Source organism: Tursiops truncatus, chromosome 11 (assembly GCF_011762595.2).
Source record: "Tursiops truncatus isolate mTurTru1 chromosome 11, mTurTru1.mat.Y, whole genome shotgun sequence".
Classification (NCBI taxonomy): Eukaryota; Metazoa; Chordata; class Mammalia; order Artiodactyla; family Delphinidae; genus Tursiops; species Tursiops truncatus.
Genome location: NC_047044.1, coordinates 25012683 through 25027865, shown reverse-complemented (window position 1 = coordinate 25027865; position 15183 = coordinate 25012683). Strand labels below are relative to the sequence as shown.

General features: G+C 42.1%; 1 protein-coding gene and 1 long non-coding RNA gene across 3 annotated transcripts in view; one reads left to right on the top strand and one right to left on the bottom strand.

Annotated features, from left to right (window-relative positions):
* Positions 1-6862, bottom strand: part of NTN4 (netrin 4) — a 106718-nt gene extending 99856 nt beyond the window's left edge. Inside the window, exons 1-2 of one of the 2 annotated variants that reach the window (XM_033866245.2) lie at positions 6355-6862; positions 2983-3512 (exon numbers count right to left, since the gene is read on the bottom strand). In XM_033866245.2, coding sequence (XP_033722136.1) covers positions 2983-3512; positions 6355-6409 — 585 coding nt within the window. In that variant the 5' untranslated portion in view covers positions 6410-6862. The remainder of the gene's footprint in view (positions 1-2982; positions 3513-6354) is intronic. The other variant, XM_033866244.2, reaches the window with a different exon arrangement.
* Positions 5950-15183, top strand: part of LOC141275834 (uncharacterized) — a 29779-nt gene continuing 20545 nt past the window's right edge. The window contains exons 1-2 of the long non-coding RNA XR_012324246.1: positions 5950-6296; positions 13023-13122. This is a non-coding gene — a long non-coding RNA (uncharacterized lncRNA). The remainder of the gene's footprint in view (positions 6297-13022; positions 13123-15183) is intronic.

Here is a 15183-nt window from a genome sequence, read left to right as displayed (position 1 = left end):
AACAAATACTATGCTTAAAGTCAGAAGACTTGTGATTTAGTCCTAGCGCTGCCACATAACTAACTAACTGTATGTCGTTGGGCAAATCGCCCTACCTCTGAGCCTATCTCCTCTCCTGTAAAGGAGACACATTTTAGGATAACCATATCCTATTCTTTGAAACTGCTGACCAGTTTAGAAAGTTTCTGTGTAGTAGATTTGACTTGGATTTAAAAAGTATTTAAATTTAAAAATTATTCTTGAATTTAAAAAGTATTCTTCTGTGTGCATTTCGGGCCTATATTTTTAAAGTCCTTTTTCAGATGACTGGTGCCTTCCACTCTGAAGATGGGCATATCTGATTTCTTAGACATGCAACTACAGGACTCTCTAGGGCCCTAAAAGCCCAAAGAAATATTTTAGAATGAATAATGGAAACAAATTAAGTCTGGGATATATTTATGTTAGTCTGAGTAGTAGGATAATACCTAGAGAAAGCCTGAGAAGTCTTATATAGAATGGAGGAAGATACAGGTCTATAGTATTATAAATAAGGAGTAAATGAAATTTGAGACTACTTATTTGATGCTAGATTAATTGGCTTATTTTTCTGATCACTCAGTTTTCAAAGAGAGTGATTGAGGATACAGGGTTGTACTGAAAAATTAATTTGTAGTTCAGCACTAATTTATATTCCAAAGCAACATGCGAGAGGTAGATAATAATCATTTCCTAGGGGGCTTCCTCTGGTCCTTACCTTTGAGGAAGACTCTCTTCTACTCTCTAACTCAGGAGGGAAAGATTCATTCTCAAACCTGTCTCTGAAGGGAAGAAATTCTATGATGGTTTAATGTACACTTGCAAATAATGCTCTAGAGAGAACTAGGTGGCCCTTGATGTTTTTCTTGCCGTTGAAATATGTCTGCTGAAATAACAACTACAGTAAAAAAATTTTTAACTGGATATAAAAGGTGACTGCACATTGAAAGATCTATCTAACGTAAATTTTAGTCTCTGCTTGAAATTTGATGTAAGCATTGATGACAATAAGTAGTTTGGCTTTAAAGAAGACAAGATTTTGCTCTGCTACAGGTTAAATAAATGTTCCTTTAGTCATCTCTAAGTAATTGCTGGGCCATTGTAATACATTCAATATGATATTTGCTAAGCAAGCATGCCTGCCATCTGGTTACTGAAACTCTATTTTTGCTACTTCATAGGTACACATGGCCCAGTAGCACTGAGATGCAGGCAACTGATAGGAGCCTGTGGATCAATTCCAAAGCAATTTGAGAGTTCAAGCCATTCATTTGTTTGCAACACAAAGTGTTCTCCACAGAAGAAAACAATGAGTCTAACTTATCTGTCTCTTTCCTGTCCTGGTATCTTTAAAAATGTCCATCATGACAGGGTGCATGCAGGTTTACAATATTAAGCCAACTTTAGAGAAGAATGGAAAGAAGACTAAGAATGGAAAATAGTCTGTGTGTTGCTTGTACCACATCCTGCTCGGCTCTGGTGCCAGCAACTCTGTTCCTGGTCTGGGGAGTGTCCACAGAAGAAGAAGTAGCTGGGTAACATGGCAAAAGTCCATATGGGTCTGTGGTAGGAGGGAGAAGAAGTTTCCAAACCAGTCCTTCCATCAAGTCCCTGGCAAGCACCCCTGTCCCCCAAACCAAAGACAGAATTAGCAGCACTGAGTACAATGCCTGACACACATAGTAGGGGCTCAATGAATGTTTACTAAATATAATCATCTGGGAAGTCTGTGAACAGTAATATAAATGACTGCTAGAAGAATGATTATGTTAGTCTCTGAAGCCATTGTAATACATGCATTGGATATATGCTTAACACCTGGTCCAGGCTTTCTCGACTTTGACACTATTGACATTTTGAGCTAACAATTCTTTGTTGGGAACAGGAGTGGGAGGGATGCTATCTTGCCCACTGTAGGAGGCTCAGTGGCATCCCTGGCCTCCATCCACTAGATGCCAACAGTGTCCCTCTCCCCAGCAAAAATGTCCCCCTCGTGATGGGGGTAACAAAATCACTCCTTGTTGAGAACCACTTATCTACTCTGTGTGTTTGTGTCATGTACTAGAATTAGAAATACTATACTCTCTCTTCTCTTTTTTTCTGCATTGATATTTCTTGATCTACATGTTGAAGGTATTTTATTCTTTTAATCTGCTTTCTCTCAATTGCCTCTAAATTCCATGTTTTCACATATCTCAGTGGGGGAGGGCTTTCTAGGTACATCTGTACAAGTTAAAAAAGACATGTTTCCCCCTTAGGAGAGGGGAAATATGAAACAAAGAGTAAACATTCCATACAGAAATTGGACTAGTAGCTAAGGAGGCTGTTTTGCAGAATGATATTGAGATGGTCTTGCGCCCAGGATAGACCCCAGACTCTAAGCTGCAACTGTTGTGTATGTGTGTCCAAAAAGAGTTTCTGCATCTTAAAAGAAACTACCTTCATTTGTTTGCTATGCACTCTTGCAATCTTACCAGTAAAACTCCTCTGTTATATAAAAGTATCCTTCTGACAAACATATTTTTTTCTCCCTTGGTTTTGTTTTTATTTACTTCCTATTTATGCTAACAGTTTCAGGAAGATACCAGCATGGGCTCCAGGAACAGGCTGTCTCAGTAACTCTTGCCTCTTCAGAAGCACAGTAATCAGTCCTGCTAACTGAAGAAATCAGTAGCCTTTTAAACCTCTAAGGCAAAATGATAATGTTGCATATTTCCTCTTTCTTAAAATGAAAAATAGTAAAATCTTAGAAATCTGACTTAAACCTAGCCAGTGGGCAACCTGCTTGAAAATGACTACACATCCATGTCTAAGGGTGAGAAATAATTTATGACAAATAAAGCTCATGAAAAATTCTAATTTCACTCATGTTGCTACAAGTATACCTTCATGCTTTAAAAAAAATGTGGGCTGGTAACATTTTTCTACCTTACTTACAGTGTAGAGTTAAACATGTGCCCTTACCTCTCCTCCAGTGCACGGGAAAGGATTGGAGTATCTAGAAGTGCAAATAGCTCCCTTCTTGACAACATCATCTTCCAGGCCAAATGTAGCCGGGCAGTTAGTTGCAAAGTACTTGTAAGGCTTCCATGTTTTCCCAAAGTCCTGGGACCGGTCCAGCACCATGGCTGCCGGCCTAGGGGACTTGAACACCATAATCAGATGAGTGAAGTAGAATTCAGCTTCCAGGTCTAACTGGATCTTTTCTCTGTGCACATCCTCAGCAGACTGCCACCACGTGCGAGGAAACCTGAAGGATGAGTCTGCCATGGCAGCTGGCAGGTGAGCCAGGTGAGGCTGGGCAGCACTGCATTTGTCACATTTGGGCTGCTGACAAGTCAGATCAGTGTTCTCACTATAGAAGCAGTACAGTTCAGTGGCGTTCTGACCACAGGTGGTGTCTGCCCAGAGTTTTCTTCCTAAAGCCAAATTTCCCATGCGAGGGTTGCAGGCTTTTTCACAGCGGGAACTCACTCCAGCCACTCCACTCAGTCCTAGAGATGGGAGAGCATATGTTATTCAAGACAAACCCATCTGGAAACTTCTTTTGTCCACCTAGTCCATCTTCAACAGTCGCGTTATCCCCATATTGCCCCAAGGCTTTCAGTAAAGAGGAAATGCTACCGAATTTGAGCATGAATACTGTTCTGCATTTATACTATTGGCAATATGCAAGTGTGTGAATGTGCATGTGTGTGTGTGAGTGTGTGCCTGCGTGCCCATTTCATGTAAAATTCCCATAGAAGAAAATAAAATCACTTTGGGTAAAGGGCAAGAGGAAGGAAAGTGGAAACATTGGGTAAAGATAATGGGACTGCTTTCTAACAGTCTCTATTTTTGAAATACACTCATTTGCTTTTGAAGTCATGACATAAATAATACCAAAAACCAACAATGTTTTTAAGATCACTCAATTTAGTCTTTCAAATATAATATGAGTCTTTAGCATTATCTAACATGTTTATGAGAATGCATTAAGGAGGAAATGTAGAATTCTACTGTATTTTTAAGACGAAAACATGAAAGGACCAATTCCCTAAGAAAATCAATATGAGGTATTGGTATACAATGGGATCTCACTTAGGGATACAAAGCTAGAGACCACTGGAGCCAAGATGTGCAATATCTATTTTTAATATTAAGTAAATGTAAGTAAGAAAAAACCCTCTAAACTGCCAAATGACAGAAAAGCTTATTTGACACACTCTCTGCCTCTTGAGTGCTTCTACCTATGACAGGTTCTACAGTAGTTACCTGTTTGCTTAACAGGAGAATGTTTACAGTCTGGCAGCCACTAACAGGACCTTTAAACATAATCTGTGAACTAAAACACCTTCCTAAAGAAACATGCGCTTCCACCCAAACAAAGGTCCAACAGACTTTAATGTTTCAAAATTACTTAAAATGATAAACATTATACACCTACTAACATCCTGACTACATAATATAATCCTTAATGTGGGCTTGTCATTTTAATTATGAATACCTGAAGCAAAATTATCTATTTTAAAAGTTAAAACAGAGAGGGAAAAAAAGGAAAAAGAAGTCAAACCCCAAATTCCGGCTAATTGAACGTTTCTGCTTCTTAAGAGGGAGCATCTCTGAATCGTTATCACTATACTGTTGGAGAAGCCAAATGACAGCCTAGACCAAAAGAGACACATTTCACACACTCAACTGACTATCACGAGCCTCACGAGCCTTATGGTTCTTTGCAACCATAAGAAAGGGCTTCCTTAGGCATATTTTTTAAATGTCAAATTCAAGTGTGCGTTATGCCTGGACTCTGTTTGCCACTTTTCTGATTAGCTGGGGCAACAGTTGCTTGTGGCCAGGATCACCCAAACACACAGTGTGCTATGACTCACCTGTAAAGCATTTCAGGGAAAATCATATACTGCCCGTACAAGTATTTTTGACTTGAAACACTTGCCTTGTGATATTTATTTACAACCTCTTGATTGCTTGCATGTTTTTGCCATAACACGGTTTGAAAAGGGAAAGGTTTATTAAAGTTCACCTTGTGGCTGGGGGAGCATGCATAACAGCATGCAGGGGTGCATAAGTAGCAAGAATTAAAGTAAAAGCTTAGACCTTTGACGGCTCCTTGGGAAAAGTACTGAATAATTTTAGATGTCCCCACCCCAAACTAGGAAGAAATCCAGAAAAGACTGGAGCCAGATAAATAATCGGTGGACACAATACTTAGAGATCCCTAAAGAAGTGACCATCCAAGTATAGCAAGGATGCTCCTAAGAGTCCGACGCGTTTGGGATGCAGACTCTAAGCCTGGCTTTTACTTCATGCTAGCGTCTCTGGGGGCTGAGTGGATGAAACCGAAGGGAAGCGAGAAGTGTGCCAATGCTCTCTCTCCAACAGTCCGTCCCTCCAGCCCACACTCCCCTTTCTGGAGCAAGCGAGATGCGTTTGAGAGACCAAGTGGCCAAAGAGTCCCTCACTTTCTTTCCCCCTTACACCCTGAACCGCACTTACGCCTAGCTGGAAACCAGGTGACCTGCAAGAGGAGAGAGAGGAGCAAAAGCGGTTCCCAAATTTAGAAACGGCAAGCTAGGAACGGGTGGCCAAGGGCAACCCAAGGCAGCCGGGACGGGAGTGGGAGGGAGAGCGCATCTGACGACGCCTCTATCAGTCGTCCAGTTACCGAGACAGGAAGCAGACCCGCCTCCGACCTCCCGCGGAGCCTCGGCCAGGGTACCAATTCCCCAAGGGCGGCAGGCCGGCTCCGTGCAACCCGGGGCGATCACTACCTATCGTCCCAGCCCGGGGTCTCACTGAGTTCTAGCCACTGCCCAGGGAGAGGCCACTCACCCCGCCCCAGGTGTCCCTACCTGGCTCCCTAGTACCCAGCATGAGGTCGGGGACAACGGCGATCGCTCTCAACAAGAGAGCGGCCCCGGCCCACGCGCGCCCAGGGTCGCTGGGCCACCCCTCCCCATCATTCCTCAGGCCATGAAGTGCCGGGGGATGGCGAGCTTGGTCCTTTGTTCCCTCACAAAATGGAAAGGCAGTTTTTTACAAGTCCAAACCGAGAAAAAAAACCAAGGTCGCGCTGTCTCCGGCAGGGCGCACCCAGGATATCGGGTTATCCAAAGGCATGTGTATCGCAGTTGCAAAAAAAAAAAAAAAAAAAAAAAATCAGTAGTATTTTAAACTGCTGAGACCCGGGGAAAGGAGGCGGAACATGGCCACTCATTTCATCCTTGGGAGCTGAGCTCTGCGCTCTCAACCTGCACTCGCCTGCACCCCCGAGTTCCGAGGTGGGGCACACAAGGGGCGAAGGAAGGGGGTTGGGGGCCCGGCAGCGTCACCACCCACCTGCGGCCACCGCGGAGCAGCCCCAGAGCAGCAGCAGCCGCGCGCAGCTCCCCATGGCCGGGAGGAGCCGGGAGGACCCGGGCCGGGCGGGTGCGGGAGGGAGTCGAGCCCTCGCGGCCGCGGGATGAAGCGCCAGCAGTCCTCGGAAGGAACCGGGCTCTTTATTTCTTCCTCCTCCTAGGGCGCCAGGCTCGGTCAGTGGGCGCCGGCGGCGGGGAGCTGCGGGCTGGGGCCGCGCCGGGCGGTGGGGTGACCCTCGCGCACCGGCCTGGAGGGGCGCGGGCACCTCGGGGGCGGCGGGAGCCCCGGCACCATAGCCCGCCTGGCCACGATGCCCCGCGGAGCGGTCCTGCGAGCTCCTCCGTCGCTAGCCCGGGGCTCGGCGCCCGCAGCAGCCGCTGAACTTTGCGAGACCTTTCACTTCCCGGCCGCCTCCGCCGCCGCCGCCGCCGCCGCCACCGCCTCCTGGGCGTCCTCCTCCGCTTTTACCACGTCCTCTTGCTGCTGCGTCTCGGTCCCGTCCTTCTCCATGGGCAGTTCCATGGGATGCATTTTTATTGCACCGACACCGCGGCGCTCCGGTGCCAGCCCTCCTCCCCTCGCACCTCCACCCCTTCCTCCCGCCCGCCCCCCGCGCTCGCTTGACAGCCCGGGCGCAGTAGCCCTCGCGGTCGGGTCGCCGCCGCCGCCCGGGGAGGGATCCTCTCGCCCGACCAGCCGCCCCCGCTGCCTCGCTGCCAGCTCCACCCGCCCGCCTCAGCCCCCGCGCGCGTCCGTCACCTCGCACCCCAGCTTCTCTCGTGCCCCTCCCGTCTCTTGCCCTGCATCTCCCTGTGTGACCCCCCTGGTGCCCTCCAGCACCCACAGGCCTCCTCTGGAAGCAGTCTCCCACCTTCTCCCGGAACATTCCAGAGAGCAGTTGACTCCCTCTTGATCAGGTCAGGGCATGCCAAGGGGCTTAAAAAACCGCGAAACAGGCTAGCTCCTACTTCCTACATCCCCCAACAAAAACAAGCCCTCCTCTTCTCCCGCCACCCCTTCTCCCAGAGTCTAACGACCCAGGGATGGAACCCCTGATCCAGTCCGGGGTCAAGGGCAAGGGAGAGCTCATTAACTGCTAAGTGGCATTCGCCGCTTCTCTGCTGACTTTCGGGGGGTGGGGGAGGGCATCTTGGCTAAACAATCAATGCTTACTTTATCCGAGGTGTATCTGTTTTGATGTAAAACGTGTTCCCTAATTCAAACTCAAGGTGCTAAAAGAAAAAGGTCACAGGATTAGCTAGTACCCAGTTTAAGAACATCCTTGTCTAGGGGCAGGGGCACGACAAAGACAACCTCTTTGGTCCTTCCAAGCACTCTCTCTCCAGTTGTGCTGCGAAACAATAATGTTGTGTAATAACGTATGGGGAACAATTTAGTAGCGACGGCAAGCAGCTAATTGTGGATAGGATTGCTCAGGGCTGCTGCTTATGGAAGACGATTACACAGCCCTTGAGTCTGGGACTTTTGCAAGTTCTGTGAAGATATAAATCTATGTACACATCCAGGGAAATTGGTTAAAGTTAAGTAGAAAGCAATTTTTTATTGCAGTGTTCATATTGTGCCTTTAAATATTTTCCAGAAAATTATCTACTTTACAGATACCATTCAGTTGTGTGTGTTACTGATGACGACAGTTCAGAGCTCTGGGGCATATGTAGATATTATTTATGACTCAGCTGGGGACACGTAAGAAGTTTATATCTCCCAGGAGGGACTGGGGCAAGGTCAGCATCATCCATTTGGGAGACATTAAAATTATTCTGGCCAACACTGGGAAGTGGCAAAAGGTGTGGAACAGCAATTTATGTAACACTTTAGAAAATAAACCCTTTGAATTTTTCAAATATTGGTAGTGTTAGGGCTTTCTTCATATCTTATAGACATGTTCCCGATGAAGTCAGTGAAATACGTCCCCAAATTATTCTTCTTACCAAATAAATGATAGGAAATTATAACAACCAAAGGCTCTAAGCACCAATATTAACCTAATTAACAAAGCAAATCTTTAAAAAAAAGAAAGAAAATGCACTTTTATTATTAACTTCTGATTCTACTATATTGAGGCAGAACTACTCCATTTCTCATTACAAGTGTTAGGGGCATAATATCTGCACCAATCCTGCCTTGATAATATACTTCCTTGATTGCTCTGTAACTGGTTCCTGTTTCCTTTAACAAGAGAGTAAATGCCTTAATGGTCAAGCAGTCTTTTATACTTAGTCTATATAAAACATTATTATGTTTTTCTTTTATTCGTAACTGAGAACACCTGCTAGATATATAGTAAATTTTCATTAAATGTTTTTGACTGAGTAATGTTAAAATTATTACTATATACTAAGAGCAGGGATTAAGAAGAAAACCAGTGAAATCAGAATGATTCTCCATAGTCTAAAGAAATCTGTATGTTTATACCAAGATGAAGCAGCTCAGGAGAGAAGTAATTAGCATTCTAATAAAGTTCATTTGGTGGTATAGTCTAATTTAGTTATAAATTTTATTTTCATTTAAAAATTTTGTTTTTCTTTTTTTCTATTTTCATTTTGAAGAAACTATACAGGAAAAGTTTACCTACCTAAGGAAAATCTTGCTCAGTGATCAGCATATATTGCCTATGATTAAGTGTTTTTGAAAATTTTAGTAATGAGTTTAGAATTTTTTTAAAAAATTATGAATTAGTAGGAAGCTTAGCATGGAATTTTGATAACCAGTTTTCAGAAGCCACATAATTGACAAATCTAGACTACTCCTGAGAACTTGAAAGAAAGATAAAAGGGCCTTTAAGAACTAAAATAGATGGCAAAAAGTCCATGCACCAAAGACCTTACTCACAGGAGAGCTCTTTAGGTCTTCACTTAAATTATTCATGCAATGTTAATAAGTTTGGTTATGCTGTTATCCTAGACCATAGCATATTAGAAGTAACAAAGTAGAATGAAGCAGAATCCTGTTAAAACAAGGAATGAGTTGCAAAGTGGTAAGAAAAAAGTAGCCATAAGGACCAAAAACCCCACAGCCATCTGAAGACTTTTAGTTTAGAGGCAAAGCACCAAAAGGCTGCAAAGGTATCATTCGAGTATAACTTAGTACAGTAAATGAGGTTTCTAATGGATCATGGGATTATTTTAGCATCAAAAGGAACCTTAGGGGTCTTTGAGGCCAACTTCTTACCCCATCGTGAATTCTCTCCACAAAATCTCTGTCCAATGGTCATCCAGTTTCTGTTCTAGAAATCTCAGTAAACAAAAGCAGCCCTTGTCATTTTTGGTACTATTTTGTTTAACTGTGACATCTTTCTTCTTAAAATTCTTCCTATGTTTATAGTTTAGTTGTCTGCAACAATACAGAATAGGTCCAATCTCTTTTCTAATAGGTATTTGAAAATTTGAAGTCAAGTTTTATTGCTCCTCCTAACTATTCTCTTCTTCAAGTGTTTAATTGCCCATGTAGCATGATTTCCAAACCTTTAACTATCTTATTCACCCCTCTTCAGATATACTACAGTTTGTCAATGTTGCTTTTATACTGTGCATCTAGAACTCAACTCCAGGTTTGTCTGAATCGGTGTAGAATAAAACTGAACTAGTAGTTCCTTTAACTTAGGTCTAGGGCTTATATTTCATTAGCCTAAAAATGTATTAGAAGCTTTATGATGTCAGCTGATATTATGCTTGAAGCAAACTAAAATCCCCTTTTTATATACTGCTGTCTTAAAGAGTCATTAATAAAACATAAAACATGTTTTGTTTAACCAGAAGGAAAGAGTTCCACTAAAATACACTGCAGATAGCAAGCATTCAATAAATATTAAGGAAAAAAAGCAACAAATTCAAATTGCTAAATTTGAAAAATGGTTAAATTCTTAAAAGGAAACTGTTAATCCTGAATGGGATAAGTATCTATTTTCTGAAAAAATCATCACTTCTATGGAAAATTTGATTCAATAACACAGTATACATTGGTATTACTATACATTTCCAAGGAAAGGAGGGACTTTGAAATAGTGATATTTTTAGTATACCTACTATCTTTCCTCCATGGAACTATAAACAGTATCTCATTTATCCTGGAAGCATCAATGTGTGGGAAGGAACAGGTATAATTTTGCACATTTTCAGAGAGAGAAAATGATGTGAAAGATATAAATGCCAAATTAAGATCATCCAATAAATATACACCAGAGGTAGGACATGGGTTTCCAGATTTGTTTGTTTGTTTTAATCATTGCTTATCCATCAATTTTCCATGAATACAATCTTCTCTTTTTGAACTAGAAGACTTTTAGGAGACAATGAAATGGAGAATTGTTTCCATTGAAATAATCCTATATTTTGTTTTCTACCTGGTCTATGCCCTTCAAATGCCCTTTAAAAACACCGTCCTGGGAATTTCCTTAAGCTTTAATCTAAGCCTCCTGCCACTGGCACTGTGTTTCTTATTTCATCTGCTTCCTGGCTACAGCTGCTCATTCCTAGGAAGGGAGTAAGAGTCTTTGAAAACACATGTGCTCTTCCAGGAAGGTAAGCAGTACTTTCCTTAAAAAAAAAAAAAAAAAATGCACACACGTTCTCTCATGTTCAGATTAATTATATGGAGTCTAGAAAGTTCAAATAAACAAGAACAGTTCTGTTGTTGTTACAGAGATAGCTACTCTGGACAACACTGTATTGGCACGAATTTTAAACATTTTCTCTTCAAAATAGCTCTTAGCTAAAACTTTCTATACATATTTCTATTTCTGACATTAATGAAAAGATGCTCAGAGACAAATAACTACTTTTTTAAACGTAGGGAAATAGATAAAGAAACAGCTACCAAAGGCCTCATGAGGATGAAAGAACAGTAAGCAATATGGGTAATTTCTCTTATTTATATCTTTTATATAGCAGTATAGTAATTAGGAGCATGGACAATGGGGTCTGACTCCCCACATTTTAAGCCTGGCTCTGCCACCTGCTAGCTGTGTGAGTGTGGGCAAGTTATTTAACCTCTTGGTGCAACCATTTCCTTATTTGCTGTATGGAAATAATAACAGTATCTAATTAATACGGTTATTATGAATATTAAATGAGTTTATATTTATGAAATGGTAGAAAAGAGCAAGACACATTGGAAGCACTTTAAGTTTTGTTAAATACATAATATAGTAAACTACAAATCCATCAAGTACATACAATCTCTTTTGACCTGCCCTAGAATTCCATCTTCAAGTTATATATGGATATTTAATAGGCAGAAATGAAATCGTTGCCCTGGCTTAATTTTAAGTGCTGTTTTAGCTGTGTAAAAGGCATTGCACAGGAGGTGAAAGTATGAAGCAACAAATCTTTTTTAACTAGAGGGAAAGAGGGATTGGCACTGATGGAGCAGCTGCAATTTACCAGGCACAATGTTGAATACTTCGTAATTCTCACAGCAACTTTATATGGTTAGGTTGTCAACCACTTGATGAGAAAACTGAAGCTCAGAGACGTTAAATATCTGAGCCAAGTTCTAACAGCTAAGTATACTGACAATGCAGGATTTGAACCCCCAGTGTGTCTGACTTTAAGCACAGTATTCTTTCCGTTTCCTCTTTCAAGAGAGGTGGCATAACAAGGCAGTTAAAGAAAGTGTGTGAGACTAGATTGCCAATTTCCTCATTGGTAAAAACACTCATAGAATATTTTCTACCTTAACAATTACCGTTGAACCCACTGAGCCATGGATTTAACTACCACCTACCTTGTTTACTCCCTAACGTCACTCGTGGGCCTCAGCGCTGTCAATGGACACCTCCACGTAGACATCTCAAATTCAACACATTTAAAACTAAACTCACTATCTTTCTCCCCTAGCAGGTTACTCCTCCTGTGTTTACTATCTTAGTAGAAGGTCACAGCTATCCATCTACTGGATCAACACAAATGAGTAGTATTTTCCAAACTTCTGCAGAATACTCATGCTCGGTGAGATATACTAAGTGTTCTGAGGAAAAACAGTTCTATTGTCAAATGATATCAATATTAGGTCAAACAAAATTAAATAGGACTTAGCACCTTTCCTATGCTAAGTTCATTGCCAATCTTTAAGAAATGCACATAACATTATATTACATAGGATTACATTCAGTTGCGTGGACTCAACTCACTAGCTTAACCAAATTGAGATTGATTTTCTTCCCATGACAGGAAGTCAGGAGGTAGACAGTCCAGAACAAGTGCAGCTGCTCAAGGAAGTCATCAGGACTTGCGTGGCTTTCTTCTTCATGGTCACAAGAAGGCTATTCCACCTCCAGGACTTGTATCCCCCTTCTAGGCAAGAGAAATGGAACAGAGAAAAGGAAAAAGAATGTACGCCATCTGAGTCTTAAAAAGCTTCCCCAGCAGCCCCACCCACCTGCTTATATCTAATTTCCTGAACTGGGTTATGTGGCCTTTCCAGACCCTGAGGAAGTCTGAAGAGGTGAATATTTTAACTGGGCACATTGCCACCCTTAAAAAATCAGACTGCTTCTATTAGAAGGAAGAGGAGATTGAATGTCAAGTAGATGTACTGTGTATGTCATCAAATTGTTAGTAATATTTCACTAGTGTATCTGGCCCAAGCACCTATTAACATATTTCATGGCTCCACACCTTTGACAGATGGAATTCATGCTGCTTGGCACCCAAACCTGCTGTGATGTACCAGTTCCTGCCACAGGGTCTCTGGCTCCACCCAGAGTGAACTTCCTGCAGTCTCTGAGTGGGTAACGGGCTTCATGCCTCTTGTTTCTGCATGCTCTCTCCCTTCCTTTGCCTCCTCTTCTCCTGGCTAATTCTGGCAGGTCCTCGGAAATTCAGTTCAGACAATAACTACTATGACACATTTCTCTCTTGCTCTCTCCTCTTCCAGCAGGGTTAGTTGCCCCCTCTATCATCCCATGGATCACTTCATTATCCTCAATTATAGTTTTTTTCTTATATATTAAGTGGGGGAAAACAGGAAGCAAAATTATATTTATGCTTTAGTTAGAACTATGGGAAACATACATATGAAAAAGGCATGGAATGTATCAAAAATACTAGAGATGCATGTTTCTCTAGCTTCGAAACTTTCAGCAATACCATATAGTTGTTATGATCACATTTATTTTTTTTGTTTGTTTGTTTGTTTGCGGTACGCGGGCCTCTCACTGCTGTGGCCTCTCCCGTTGTGGATAACAGGCTCCGGACGCGCAGGCTCAGCGGCCATGGCTCACGGGCCCAGCCGCTCCGCGGCACGTGCGTTCCTCCCGGACCGGGGCATGAACCCGCGTCCCCTGCATCGGCAGGCGGACTCTCAACCACTGCGCCACCAGGGAAGCCCTGGATATTTTTTAGTACTAAACTTGGGCTGCGATTTCAAACACAAGCACTTTTCTGCATGTTTTTATTTCAAATCTCACAAGATTACAATGCAATTTAGAGGGCAAAATGGTGACATAATTTGCTTTAACCCTAAATTCAGTATAATGGACCTCATTGTAGAAGAGAGATTCAGTTACCAGGAACATCAGAGAACCTCATTAAATAATGTCGAACCATAACACCATCCTCAGAGCTCAAGGTAACAGCTTCAGGGTATTAATACATTTCGAAAGCCTATAAACTGAGCAGTAAAGGAAATTGGAAGGCTATAGCCACTCAAGGTTACAATAAAAATAATTTCATTTATGTTCCTGCAAAATTCAAAATAGCACCTCCAATGTTCTACTTTAAACCTTCTCTACTTATAAATGCTATTTACTCACAGAAATAGTGCCTATTAAACTTGAGGAATAAAGGCCTTAAAGCCAAAGTTAATACAGAATTAATATGAAAATAGTCATTGCTCTGGTGAAGTCTAAGCAATTTTTCATGTATGCAGTTAGTCTCTCTAACATAACTGTAGAAGATTCCTTCATCATAAAGGAATAGTACATCATTTTCCCACCTTCTTCCTTCCTTCAAGAATGTTTGAATGGACTTCCCTGGTGGCACAGTGGTTAAGAATCCGCCTGCCAATGCAGGGGACATGGTTTTGAGCCCTGGTCTGGGAAGATCCCACATGCTGCAGAGCAACTAAGCCCATGCGCCACAACTACGGAGGCTGCTCTCTAGAGCCCGTAAGCCACAACTACTGAGCCTGCCTACTGCAACTACTGAAGCCGGCGCGCCTAGAGCCTGTGCTCCACAACAAGAGGAGCCACTACAAGGAGAAGCCTGCACGCCGCAACCAAGAGTAGCCCCTGCTCGCCACAATGAAAAAAAAGCCTGCGCCCAGCAATGAAGGCCCAACGCAGCCAAAAATAAATAAATTAAATTATTAAAAAAAAAAAAAGAATGTTTGAATGAAGGCAGGTTTTATTACAAACAGAAAAGAAGGAATCCTCTTTTAAAATGATAGATTATTGTTAGAATACATGATATCCCTATTATGGACAGAACTCTGCTTTTGGTAATGAAAGCATATAGAATTATATGAACACTTTTAAAGCAGTATTAGAATTTATATTAAAAAGAATCCTGAAGCAGTAGGAGATTTCTCAGTCTACTAATGACCCTATAGGAAGTTTGCTCTGAAATTATCATATTCCCCTGTCTTCCTACCGACCCAACAGGGGAAAAGAAAGAGGTACAGATTACTATCTCTTACTCTGGGAAAAAAAAAAATCAAAACCTGCAGACTTGAAGTAATATGTAGCTAAACAGTAGCTTTGAATTCTTTTCTCAGTCTCACTGGTGTGGTCCTGGGTATATAGTACTTTTGCTTTTTCCCATGCCTCTTTGATGCTTCTTTTGTTTA